The sequence below is a fragment of the Brachypodium distachyon genome, chromosome 5 (assembly GCF_000005505.3).
Source record: "Brachypodium distachyon strain Bd21 chromosome 5, Brachypodium_distachyon_v3.0, whole genome shotgun sequence".
Classification (NCBI taxonomy): Eukaryota; Viridiplantae; Streptophyta; class Magnoliopsida; order Poales; family Poaceae; genus Brachypodium; species Brachypodium distachyon.
Window position 1 is genome coordinate 10,366,284 of NC_016135.3, and position 13,656 is coordinate 10,379,939.

The 13,656-nt window shown below is 49.1% G+C and overlaps 2 protein-coding genes across 2 annotated transcripts; one reads left to right on the forward strand and one right to left on the reverse strand.

Moving 5' to 3' along the window:
* Positions 1-545: 545 nt before the first annotated feature.
* Positions 546-1,718, forward strand: LOC106865512. The gene has a single exon (XM_014895652.1). It carries the CDS (start codon positions 546-548, stop codon positions 1,716-1,718), a length of 1,173 nt encoding a protein of 390 aa, XP_014751138.1.
* Positions 1,719-4,149: 2,431 nt separating this feature from the next.
* Positions 4,150-5,214, reverse strand: LOC100835173. Its single transcript, XM_003579563.4, has one exon. It carries the CDS (start codon positions 5,016-5,018, stop codon positions 4,434-4,436), a length of 585 nt encoding a protein of 194 aa, XP_003579611.1. The 5' UTR covers positions 5,019-5,214; the 3' UTR covers positions 4,150-4,433.
* Between the last annotated feature and the right edge of the window lie 8,442 nt (positions 5,215-13,656).

Genomic DNA, 13,656 nt, shown 5'->3' on the forward strand with positions numbered 1-13,656 from the left:
ACAGCTGTGCCGATCCTCCCTTCGCCGACCCCGTCTGCGCCAACCACGAACAGGGAGATCCCGCCTGCTCCCCCCAGACGCAGCGGATGCTTGGCTTCCAAGAAGAAGACGATGTCCTGTTCTGCTGCTGTCGAGGAGCTTCTCGCGCGCGTCTGCGGTCTCATGGACCCCGATGCCACCTTCGATGACAAGAGCCGGGACGCCTACGTGTCGCTATTCAAGACGCCGCTCTCGGCCCCTGTGATCCACGCCATTGAAACCTTGGTCAAGAAGGTGAATAAGATTAGAAGCAAGCCGAAGGGAACCAATCGCAAGGCTGCTGCTTCAAAGAGGCTTCCTATTGCTGATGATTAGTGCCTGCTACCAAAGGTGGTGCGTGCCCGGCCTGTGTGTATGTCTCTGCATGTTTGTATCCCTAGGATTCCCCAAGCAGAGGGGGTGTCGCTCATGTTTGTGTGTCGTCGTACTTCATTAAGCCTCTACTAGTTGTTCACGATGTTTCCGACTTCGGCCGCTGAGCCGCTGCACTGCGCTACTATGTTGTTATGTCGATTCATAATGTTAACCTCCTGTGTTGGAACGTCAGAGGCCTCAACAACCCGGCTCGCCGCTCCGCGGTCCGTGACATCATCCGCGACACGCATGCCACTGTGGTTTGCATCCAAGAGACGAAACTCCAGCTCGTCGCTGGACGCCTCATCCGTGACATTCTCGGTCCCAAATTCTGCAACAACTTCGCCACTCTTCCTGCCGCAGGGACCCGCGGTGGGATGATCATGGCTGTCTCTGATGATTTCTTCGTGCTCTCTGGCATTCATTTCACTACTCACTCGATCACGGCCACCGTCACTATGCGCAGCGAGGGGATTCCTTGGTCCTTAACGTTGGTTTATGGGCCCCAGAGTGATGCCGAGAAACTCCTTTTCATCGACGAACTTAGGCTACTGGAGCCGGTGGTGAAGGCGGAATGGGTTCTTTTGGGCGATTTCAACATCATCACTAAGGCCGCGGATAAGAACAACACGAACATCAACCGTCGGCTCATCGGCAAGTTTCTGGGGCCTCTGAATTTCCTGCAGCTCAAGGAAATTAGCCTAGGGGGGCGATGCTTCACCTGGTCGAATGAGCAGGAAAACCCGGTGCTCACAAAAATCGACCACATCTTCTGCACTGACGATTGGGATGTGTTGTTTCCGAACGCTCTCCTCCAGGCGGTGCCAACGTTTTGCTCCGACCATGCTCCCCTATTCCTCCAGGGGGAGCCAACCCGATGGCATCGCCCGTCTTTCAAATTCGAACAGTTTTGGCTGCAGATGCCTGGCTTTCAGGACACGGTGGCAGGTGCGTGGAACAAGCATGTGGTGGCCCAAGACGCCCTCCGCAGGATCCACATAAAGCTCAATCGCGCGGCTAAGGCTCTTAAGAAGTGGCAGAAGGAGCGTTTTGGTTTTTTGGACTATCAATTGGCCATTATCAAGGAGGTTATTTGGCGCATCGACATTGCCGAGGAAGAGCGACCGCTTTCGATGGAGGAATGGGGGCTGAGACGGCACCTCAAGAACAACTACTTGGGTCATCTCTCTGTTCAAAAGGTCAAATTGCGGCAACGCTCCAGTCTTGCTTGGATCAAGACAGGGGATGCCAACACCAAACTTTTTCACATCCGAGTGAATGATAGGCGAAGGAAGAACTTCATTCAGCATCTCCAAACGCCGTAAGGGATGGCCATCACTCAGGCTGACAAAGAAACGGAGCTTCATTCCCACTTCCAGAACCATCTTGATGCGGCGCACGTCAAAAATGAGACTCTTGACTGGACTGCGCTTGGCTACCAACCGGCTGACCTGTCTGCTCTTGATGCTGATTTCTCCGAATCTGAGATTAAGGAGGCAATCTTCGCCATGCCCTCTGTCAAAGCCCTCGGCCCGGATGGCTTCATTGGTGCCTTCTTCAAGTCCTGCTGGGAGACCATGCATTAAGAGTGATGTGGTGGCGGCCATCCTCCAAATGGCGGAGCTACGAGGAGACTGCATGCACCTGCTCAACTCGGCAAACATTATTCTCTTGTCAAAGAAGCCAGATGCCGCTCGGGTTGGCGATTACCGTCCCATCAGCTTGATACACAGCATGTCCAAAATTTTCTCCAAGCTGTTGGCTTTGAGACTTGCCCCGGAGCTGGGATTGTTAGTGTCCAACTGTCAAAGCGCGTTCATTAAAAAACGGTGCATCCATGATAACTTTCTCTTCATCCAGAATTCAATCAAGGCGCTTCACTCCTCTAACACGCCAAGTCTATTCCTCAAGCTTGACATCTCAAAGGCCTTTGATTCTGTCAACTGGGCTTACATTCTGGAAGTGCTGAAACAACTTGGCTTTGGCCCACGCTAGCGGAATTGGATTTGTAATTCTTTCGCTTCGTCCTCTTCGCGGGTCCTCCTCAACGGCTTCCCGAGAACCCCCTTCCGGCATAAGCGGGGTTTGCGCCAAGGGGATCCCCTCTCCCCCATGCTCTTCATTTTAACGATTGATCCCCTCCAGATCATCCTGCGCCGGGCGGAGGAGTGCGGTGTGCTACAACGGGTCGGGGCCCGGCCGGTACGCTGCAGGATATCATTGTACGCGGATGACGCTAGCATCTTCGCCAACCCTTTCAAGCAGAAGCTTGCGACCATCTCGGCGATTCTGGAGCACTTCAAAAATGCGAGTGGCCTCATCACGAATGTTTCCAAGTCTGAGGTTTTTCCCATCAGATGCGAGGGCATCGACCTCACGGACATTCTGGACGACTTTCCAGCTAAAATCTTGGCCTTTCCCGGCAAATACCTGGGACTCCCCCTCCACTTCCATAAGCTGCGCAAGATTGATTTCAACCTCTCATTGATAAGTTTAGGGGTCGCCTTGGGGGTTGGAAGGGCAAGAACCTCTCCCGCGCCGGCCGGGTCACTCTCGCCAAGTCCGTCCTCACCTCCACGGCCACGTACCAGCGCACCGTGCTTAACCTTCCTAAATGGGTTAGGGCCACACTCGACAAGATCACCAGGGGTTTCATTTGGAAAGGCGAGGATAGCGACACTGCGGGCGGCGGCCATGCGCTCGTCAACTGGAAGACGGTTTGCAGGCCAAAGGACCTTGGTGGCCTGGGAATGGCTGACCTTGAGCGGTTTGGAAGAGCTCTTAGTCTTCGCTGGCCTTGGCTTAGGTGGACGGAGCCAGATAGGCCTTTGGTTGCTCTTGTCTTCCTTGCGACAACTCCGACATGGCCCTCTTTCGTGCTCCGACCCGCGTCTCTATCGGGGATGGTAAAACGGCTCTGTTCTGGCATGACAATTGGAGCGGTGGGGGGCCCTTGTGTTATCGCGCCCCGGAGCTTTTCAAGATCGCGTCCAGGAGGAACAGGACTGTTCACAAGGAGCTTCTCCAGGACAACTGGATTCATGCAATCAGTCGGCTTTTGACCGTTGCCCAGCTTCAGGAGTTTGTTGACCTGGCTTCGATGCTCAGCGACATCACTCTGGATCCTCAACGCGCTGACTCCATCACTTGGAATTGGACCTCTGACGGTATCTACTCTTGTTGGTCCACTTACCTTGCCCAGTTCATTGGCTCCCACTCGAAGTTCTTTGCTTCTAAGATTTGGAGTGCTCATATTGAGCCTAAGTGTAAGATCTTCTCCTGGCTCCTTCTCCAGAACCGTATCCTCACCGCCGACAGGCTTGCTATTCGTGGATGGCCCCATGACCCGATCTGCCAGCTCTGCTTAGGGGCGCCCGAAAACTCTACCCACCTATGCAAGGACTGCCAATTCACAAGGAGTGTTTGGCGTCTTGTGGCCGATTGCACTGGGGAGTCCGCGGCCCCGGTTGACGGGTTCGGTTCCATCGATGGCTGGTGGGAGGCCTCGCTCCAGCATGCGGGCAAGGTTCCGAGGAAAAGAAGAAGCGGCCATCTCATCTACGTCTGGTGGAATGTTTGGAAGGAACGGAACCGACGAATCTTCAACCATACGCGCCTTACCTACGTTGAGGTCGCCCATCTTGCGGTTGAAGAGATAACCAGCAAAACTTGGCCTTCGGTTTGCCTACCGATGGCTTTGCCATTGAACCAGATTAGAGTTTGTTCTTTTGATTGTGGGTTTGGCATGCTACCCTCTTAAAAAATTGCCCCCTTTAAATATTCATCTATTTCTTCTTAACGAAAAGGTAGCGCTCCTGTCCGTTCCTAAAAAGAAAAGAACATTGTGGAATGATCAAAGTAGATCCTGCAGCATGCTATCCCTACTGCTACAAGAAAAAAGTATCTCGTTGGCAGCTGGCACAGTTTCTATTTTCTACTACTTACATGCATGGGCTCGCCAAGTTAATGTATAATTAATCTTGGCTTAAGGGGAGAGCACACCATGCACACTGATATGCCAGAGAGATGAATTGAATTAATCAGGCGGTCCTCTCCATCATCTCGCAGAACCTCTTGAATGACTCGAGCTTCTGCAGCTTGAGCTGCTTGTGGATCCGGCGGATGAAGACGTCGGCGACGTGGTCGATCTCGTCTTCCAGCTTGAATTCGGCTCCATCTCCGTCCTTCTCCTTGGCGTCGCGCACCACGTCGATCACCGACCCCGGCGCGTTCACCAGCTCGTCGTCGTCCTCCTCCTCCTCCTGGAACAGCGAGTGCGTCAGGTAGTCGTCGTTGTCTTCTTCTTCCTCCTCCTCCTCAGCGTCGCGCTCCGTCGTCGCGTAGCTCGGCGAGTTGTAGAGCACGATGGCCTTCTTGCTGCTGCCGCCGTCGTCGTGGTGGTGATCTTCATGTTGATTGTTGTTGTTGGCGTCCTGGCCCATGAGGGCGTGGATCTTGTGGTTGATGGCGCTGACGAGGAGCTTCTTGTTCCGGAGGATTCCGAGCACCAGGAGGCGCGTCTTGAAGGCGCTCGTCTTGGCGCGCACCGCCGTCGACTTGGACTTTACCACGGCCACGATGGTCGACAGCATGTGCTTCAAGAACGTAGACGCCTTGCTCTTCATCTTTATAAACTCAGCAGTAGTAAGCTACTAAGCTGACTGTGGGTTAAGGGAGAGATTGACGTGTGAATCTATATAGCTTGATGATTTGTGTTGATCTCACAGTACTGTGTGCACTGGATGCTTGGACATGGAGTTCTGCCTGTGGGATGCCATGGGTATATATAGCACATCATCTGGCCGGCCGGGGTGGGGATGATGAGCACCGCAAAGCTCAAGTGTACGTCCTAGAAGTTTCAGCATCACACTAGAAAGCAGGTACTATTCCACTAAGCTAAGCGAAGTAACGGGCATCAGGAAATAAAGGAATTTCATTAGTGGGTGTGTACATGTGTACAAAAGGCTGCATGTGCCAAAAGCAAAAGTAACCAAAGATGATGGGCCGGGGCCGGTATGCATGCATGCATGCAAAAGTAGCTCGACCGAGAGAGCTAGTAAAAGTTGATTGATCGATGCCGTGGGTGTGTCTGGACGTGTTGTGATGTTACGGCCGGCCGGTCCGCCCAGTATATGATCCCAATCACCAATTATGGGGTTGATGTGATTAACTAATAAGGCAGGCAGCCGCCCGGCCGGCTCATCGTGCGCAACGGTTATCAAAAATGTTTTTGGCAAGCCTTGGGTAACTCTTTCCGTTCAAAGAAAAAGGCTTGCTTTCTTTTATATTCCATCCGTCCAACAAAGATGTCTCTAAATTTGAATGCATCTATACACTAAATCATGTCTACATACATCTAAATTTTGACAAACTTGAGATATTTTTTGTTAAACCGAAGGAGTACTAGTTTTTTCTTGTTTGTGTAAGCAATTTCATGGTGAGGTGTACATGCATATGTGTACTACTACGCAAAGCTGTCTGGGGCTTTTCTGTAGTGCGCTCATTGTGAGCATGCTCAAGTTGTAGGCTCGCAGCTTAGCTAAACTAGTTTACCATATGAACCCAGCATGCATTATTCATTGCTTTCGGGCGCTAGCTAGCTAATTGACAAGATGCAGTCGCATTACGACCGTAAGATCCAAAATGTGTGGTGTACGTGCATGCGTGCCATGCCCCACTGAACATCGATCCATCGCGGGAGCAGTAGTTGCTTCGGGAACGGCAAGTGCCCACGAGCCTTTTTCTGAACAAACACAAGTAGTCCAGCTTCTGTAACGTGGGTCTTTGCTAGTCGGCGCTGATGAGTGATCGATGCTGCCTGTGGGAATCCTTCGCCGCTAAGGTTCCTAGTTTTCCATGGTCCGAAAAGCAGAGTCTCTCCGAGCTGTCGATCGAATCGAATCGGCCGCCCGCGTGCGGACCACCGCGCTAGCTAGCAAAGAGCGTCAATCCGCTTGGCGTTTTCCACTCGATCGATCTACTGCAAGTGGCAGGGATCTATGAGCACGAACAGTCTGAGCAGCAACAGATGATTTAAAATACACTGACTAGGCGGCACACTGGAAATACCTACGGTTTTTGCCATATCTAGGTTGACTAGGGACGAGTAGATTCCTCTGGATATGGTTTATGTTTTCAGATTAGAGCGATGGAAAAAAAGAGTGAAACCGTGTTCAGATATTAATCTGCTGGTTTTGCTTAAAAATCGAGCGGCTGATATATTGTCACACCCAAAAATGGTGGCGGAGGTTAAGATCAGGGTTTATGATGGGCTACTATTGTTACTCAAAAGTACCTTCTGCATAACTCTATTGCTTCCATGACTGTGAAAGCTGTAATTGTCCGACTCCGCTTGCTGGAAAGATCTGATGAAAGTCATGTATATCTTAATGGCAGATCCTTTTGTGATTCAATCTGGAGAAACCGTAAGATTCTGAGAAGATTCATGGTATGAGGATAATTGTTTGTATTCTGTTCCGTTCAAAAAGAAAATTCATGTTATGTTTACCCTCAGCTTTACTTGTTCTGTGAGAATCACGATGTCTTTGTGGCTTATGTGAAAAATCATTTTGACCAAATTGTCTTCTCTAGATGGTTGCAAGGAACCGGGGGGAAGAGTGGGAGGGATTGAGATCGATGTATTATGATGAAATCCAATTGTCTGAATCCCCTGATGTACCTGTGTGGAAGTGGGAATCAAAGAAAATCTTCCGTGCCAGATCCTTAATTATTAAGCATCCTTGTTCTCCTATTAGTGGTGCAGACTATACTTGCATTTGCAAATCTAAGCTACCTCTCAAGATTAGAATTTTCCTGTGGCAATTGTTTCTGAATGCTGTTCAGACCAAAAAAAAAAGTGATCCAGCGGTGTTGGCCGGGCAGTCCTAAATGTTATTTCTACCATGATGAGACTCTTCAATATTTATTCTTTGATTGTACCGTAGCCAAGGTGGTTTACGGTTGTGTGGGATTTTTTCTATGTACTGATTTGATACATAGGTCTCTTTGGCAATATTTTGTGTGGGTGGGTAAGATTTTGCCAAATGATCGGAATATGTTTGTGTGAGTCTCGGTGATGTTTGCTAGGCCATTTGGACAACGAATAATGCAGTTTGCTTTGAGAAGAAAATAATCGACTCTTGTTGTGTTCTCTTTTTGGGTATTGGGCAGGTCTGCGGAAGCGATGAAGGATGAGGCCACTAGGGTCATGCAATATATCCACGGTGAATCTGCTCCAAAGAGCTCGAAAATCTCGCCCACGTGGGGCGGCTGATCATGCACTACACATGATATAGAGTCGTCGCCTTATATCCTGATGAACTTTAGCCTAGTTTGATCTGTAATCGCCTGGTATTGGCCGGAAATATTTATCTTCTTGTCTTTCTGAGAACTCTTTTAGGATAGTTTGCTGTGGTTTTTGTCCGATAGTAGATGGACCGAGATGGCTCAATTACAATGAGTTTTCTTCTAGCTTTTGATTCGATTCTGCTATTCCTCATCCACTATTTCTCCTTTTCGATAAAGGGAGCTTTTATTGAAATATTTGTCCTTCTGATGTAAGACATACTATATTGTATTTCTGTTATGTTTGAATGGAATGGAATTGATTTTTAATATATAATGTTCCATAGTACGTATTCTGAAGGAGTGTTGGATCGTGATGTTCTGAAATTTGAAAGAATGGCACGCAAGATTGGTTAAGTGCGAAATTGTCCAGTGCATTTTTTTTCCAGAACACAAAGTATTCTTTATCGGATCATACATGCCAACCTTTTATCTCTAACGTGTGGTAATTATCACAAGAGTGTAGCTATGTTAACTTGATGTTTTTCTCCAATCTTTAGGTCATGGATTCTCCTGAATATTTGTCTGTCAGATCTCACTTTGGAGGTCAGTTTGTGAATAATGGGAGAGAGATGCATTATGTAGGAGAGAAATTTGGCATGTCTAGGAGTAAGAAGCTTCAAAGCCGCAACTAGATGGTTTTCGGTCCGGTTTTCCTTATGAACGGGACCATTTCTCTTCTTCTTAATGAAATGCAGGAATCCCTGTCGCAACTAGGAGGAGGAGAATAGGAAACAGTTGACACATATCTGATGGAAAGTCGCGTACCAGTCTAGCATGTTGGTTCTTTTTTCTACAAATCGGTGAGTTGACAAAATGTCCATGCAATTGATTGTCAAGTCAGTTTTGGTTATCAGGAGAGACAACCTCAAAACAGCCTCCAACTTAGCTTAAATTGGATATGAGGGTAATTTGTTTGGCTTTAAAGAGCTTACTTCTTGTTTGGCACATGTGGATTTTATGGGATTTTTAGGAAATTTTGAGAATTATAGTTCATTTTCTAATGAGAATCTCTAGAATTCCTAAACATCCACCGGTAGCAAATTGCCAAACAAGCCCTTGGTGAGTGAAATACCCGGTTTGGTCAGGAGTTGATTAAAATAAAAGTAGCAGGTTTACAATTATTTGGATTAATTTAACCCTATAGATAAACAACGATACCTCCTTAATTAGGATCGAGCATGCCTGAGTTCCATATGAAAAATTGCATTGTGGGTCCCCTGCCATGACCTCAATTCCATCGGCCCGACGTACTGCCCTGAGGTGAAGTCATGGGCATGCATGTGGGTCCATAGATTGAGGGCCCACGTGCCGGTGACCCCACCTCAGGGGCAGTTCGTGAGAGAATCCCTACCGCATTAAGCTAACCTGACGCTGCTTGAGATTTTCCGCATTTTAAAGGACGGTCAATTCCGTCATTCGATTAAAAGAGAGAAACTGTACAAAGGGGGATCAAAAATGATCTCCGAAATAGAAAAGGAGGGGGGGGGGGCAAAAATATCGAAAAAGCCAGAGGGAAGGCCTAGCCTCCCGGATCGTCATTACATGCCCGGATCTTATTCTGGTATTCTTCCCAAATCAAATGGGCCACCTGAAGGGCGTTCATCGCCGACCCTCTGAAGATCCTTCTGTTGCGCTCCTTCCATAAGCACCACCATATGTAGATGAGGCGTCCTCCGAGCTTCCTCTGAGCCTTCTTAGGAAGACCCGAAGAGAGCCCATCCCAGAGCTCATTGATGGAGCTAGGGGTGGCCAGGATGGGGGGGTGATCCGGACACCATCTCTAAATGTGGCCCCATACCTCCCTAGAAAAGGAGCAGTCGCGGCATAGGTGTGAGATCGTCTCCGGTTGGGTTCTACAGAGTTGACAAATCGGATTGTGCGTCCATTGTCGAATCGCCATATTGTCCGCGGTGAGGATTTTCCCATGCAAAGCCGTCTAGGCGAAGAATTTGCACTTTGTGAGCACGCCAAACCTTTCTGGAGGAGAAGGCGGGGAAGGAGCCGAAGAATTGAGCCTTGTAGGAGGAAGCCGCCGAGTAATAACCGGACGTTGTCCATCTCCAAAAGATGGAGATTTTCCGCATGCCTCTCCTTCCTTCCGGCTTATATCCTCCAGCTCCTCGCTACATGGTTCGGCGACGCCCCTCCTCTCCATCGCTGCAGTTAGATCCGGCCACCAAAAGAAAATCTTGTTGTCTCAGAGCAAGATCTTGTCGCCTTGGCTATTCTCCATTGCACTGGCCAGCAGCAAGTGTCGCCGCTGCCGGTCATCACCCCAAGTCCTCTCCACCGCCGGTCACCATCTTTGCAAGCCGCCACCCTGAGTCCTCTCCATTGCAAGGTCCTGTGGCCCGGAGTCCTCTCATTTTTCATAAGAGGTACTACATCCGTTCCATAATTCTTGTCGAAATATTACATGTATCTCGACGCTTTTTAGGAATAAGTACATCCATTTTTGGGCAAATTTGAGACAAGAATTATGAAACGGAGGGAGTAGTTTATTGTTGGGTTTTTTACTTATGTGCCCTCGGTTCCTTAGTTCTACTCAGTTTTGCCCAGGCCTTAGAACACTGCTCGCTTCTACCCTCCTCCTTTGCGCAAATGCTCGCTTTTACCATCACGGAGCACCTCCTCACAGTCAACTCGGTCACGCCGTTAGCTGCTGACGGGTGGGACCGGGTATAAGCCTGATGGCTGGGACCAATGCGCGCTGCTGACTGTGCGCCGGGCTGGGCTTTGGCAAGCTTGACTCTGGCCACCGCGACGACGGCCGCTGCGGCGTGGGGATCGGTGCGAGCACGAGGACAAGGACCGGGATGGGGACATGGACGCAAGGATACGCCGCTAGGATGTTCTCGGTCGACACGACGGACGCTAGGATGCGCCGCTGTCGCGCGCTCACGCCACGGACACATCACAACACAGCCATCGAAGAAAGAACCTAGTTCATATATTCCAACAAGGACTTACATTAACGACATTAATTTTGAAAAAAAAAATGCTGATCGATCGTTCATTCCTCGGCTTCGTCTTCAGATTCCTCCACAGGCGGCGCAGGCCCCTCGACAGCCACCACAGGCGCCTCCGCCTCCTCCATGTACGGGAGGCCGTGCATCTCGCTGGCATGGGGGAACGTGGTCGTAGTGTTGGTGTACACGTTGTACAGCGTGAATGCGATGAACTCGCATCCACACCAGTACACGCGGCCAAGGAGGTAATCAGCGTCATGGCTGTTGGTGAGGTGCACCAAGAGGGCGGTTTTGACGCCGTGCTCGCGGAGCCTCTCCAGGAGGTACATTGGAGGGCCACCGGCCTCCAGGTGTCTGAAGCCGGTGTTGTGGAAGTTCCTGGCCAGCGCCATCGAGCTCCGGCTGCGCGACATTGCCCACACCTAGAGCGTCCGCTCCACACGCACGCCAGGTGGGAACAACGCCTCATCAGTGAGGGGTGGCGGGTTGAAGGTGAGGCCTGCGAACGCCATTGCTTGTCGTCGGTGGGGGCGTTGGGCGGCGGGTTGAAGAAGCGGAGTGGAGAGCTGTGTAGAAGGAGAAGAATGAGAGCTGTGTAGAAGAAGCAGAGCCATGGCGCCGGCTTAAATAGCGATGGTGACAGGGGAAGGGGAGAGGTTTTCCGGCGATCGGTGGGCTTTGAATGCGGTCGCCGGCGCAGTTTGAAATGCATGGGAAACTGGCGTACGTGGGAAGTTGAAGGGAACTGGCGTCAATAGCAGGCGTGCGCGGCGGCGCGGCCCAGTGAGAGTGATCCCAGCTCGTTTCCCACTCACTCTCAATAACTATGAGATTGTCTCGTCGGTTTCATCTCCCCACTACTCTCTCGGTCCCGTCGGCTTTCTCTCCCCATTACTACTTATGTGCGTGCCTAGTAAACCGATTCTCTCGTCTCCTCTGATCTCATCTACATTCTTCCTCTCGCTCTCTCTCGAGCTCTACCGCTTCTCTCCACCATGGCCAAGGACAAGGAGCTAGTAGACGGTACCGAGAGCTCGGGCGGCGGCGGCCATGGGTGTGAGCTGGTCACCACTCCGCTGTCTGCCACCCGCCTACATGCGCCGGCGGCATAGTCCCATGCATTGAGCATGGACGCCGCCGCTCGTTACAGCCGCTCGTCGCCGCCAAAGCGTGCTCGCATCGATGTGGACGTCCCGTGCTCGTCCTGCGGCTGACTCCCCCTCAACGACGACGACGACGACGACGATGACAAGGACAAGGAGGAGGCCGAGTGCGAGATCAATCGGCGCCACGCCGAGCTCCTGCACACGTACCAGCAACGTGTGCGGGAAGCTGGCCGGTGGCACATGGCTGCCACGAAGGTGGCTTCCGTGGCGGAAGATTTCGCCAATGAGTGCGGCCGGGAGGCGGCGGAGGCGAGGGAGCGGTACGAGTTTGAGCTCGTGACGCTAAACTCGGAGAGGAGCAACCTTCTCGAGGAGCGGGGAGGAAGAACGTTCGGGAAATCCGGGCGGAGCGTGACACCATCTTCGGCCTCAACAACGGCGACGGCGACGACGCTGCATAGTGTTATCCGTTATTTATCTCTAGCTGCATATGTATATGTTGCTACGTATCTCTATTTTTATTCCTATTTTATAATCGATCTTGCGCAGCCATCGATCTCTCTATATATATGGAATGTTATCCATTTTTCTCTTATATGTATGGGTATGGTAATAGTATAAGGTTGTAGTATTTAGAATGAAACAACGTTGGTAAAGTAAGGCCGGTCACAAATTGATTTTGGTCTGAATTTTTTTTTTCAATTGGCAGAATAGGCAAAAACAGTAGTTTAGGTGCAAAAAGAATTCAAATGCGTTTGGACCCGGTGCATTCCAAGTTTTTTGGTATGCCATGGCAAAATCATGACTTTGTTATATTGGTTCCACATCGATTTGTGCGAAATTTCATTGAATTCTGAATTATGAGCCGAAAAGGCTGGAAATTCAAAGAATACACGAAATATCGTTCCTGAAGTCCAGAAAATCTGAAACTTGTACAGAACATCAAGGATGAACACTAAACGCTTTGAAAATCTTCTTGGAAAAAAATTGTGAATCTAAGTGCTGATTGAGGTAACAGTTCCCCAGATTTGTTTGAATTTGAAATTCAAAAAATAGGTAAACAATTCAGATTTGAACAAGCTTTGATATAATGACAATTAATAAGCATATGTGACTAGTGTGCAAAGTTTGAGTTCACTTGGAGAAAGTTTTGTGATTCAATTCCAAAATTTACATCAAACTTCCAACATCTCCTTTAGAGATTCTAAAACATCCCAGAGAGATGTGCTACTTTGAACATCATGCATGTGATCACAAATTGATTTTGGTCTGAATTTTTTGGATGACAGGTATTGACAAATAAAGAGCCGATGCAAGTTTTCAGATTTCTCCGGATAAAATTTCCTATTATTATATATTTTTTCCAATTGGCAGAATAGGCAAAAACAGTAGTTTAGGTGCAAAAAGGATTCAAATGCGTTTGGACCTAGTGCATTCGAAGTTTTTTGGAATGCCATGGCACAACCATGACTTTGTTATATTGGTTCCACATCGATTTGTGCGAAGTTTCATTGAATTTTGAATTATGAGCCAAAAAGGCTGGAAATTCAAAGAATGCACGAAATATCGTTCCTGAACTCCAGAAAATCTGAAATTTGGAGAGAACATCAAGGATGAACACTAAACGCTTTGAAAATCTTCTGGGATGAAACTTGTGAATCTAAGCGGTGACTGAGGTAACAGTTCCCCTAGATTTGTTTTAATCTGAAATTCAAAAAATAGGTAAACAATTCAGATTTGAACAAGATTTGAGATAATGACATTAATAGGCATATGTGACTACTGTGCAAAGTTTGAGTTCATTTGGAGAAAATTTTGTGATTCAATTCCAAAATTTACAT

What these genes read in the sequence shown, in the direction of transcription:
- LOC106865512 (XM_014895652.1), top strand. Translation starts at nt 546, where the DNA reads ATGTCGATTCATAATGTTAACCTCCTGTGTTGGAACGTCAGAGGCCTC.
- LOC100835173 (XM_003579563.4), bottom strand. Translation starts at nt 5,018, where the DNA reads ATGAAGAGCAAGGCGTCTACGTTCTTGAAGCACATGCTGTCGACCATC.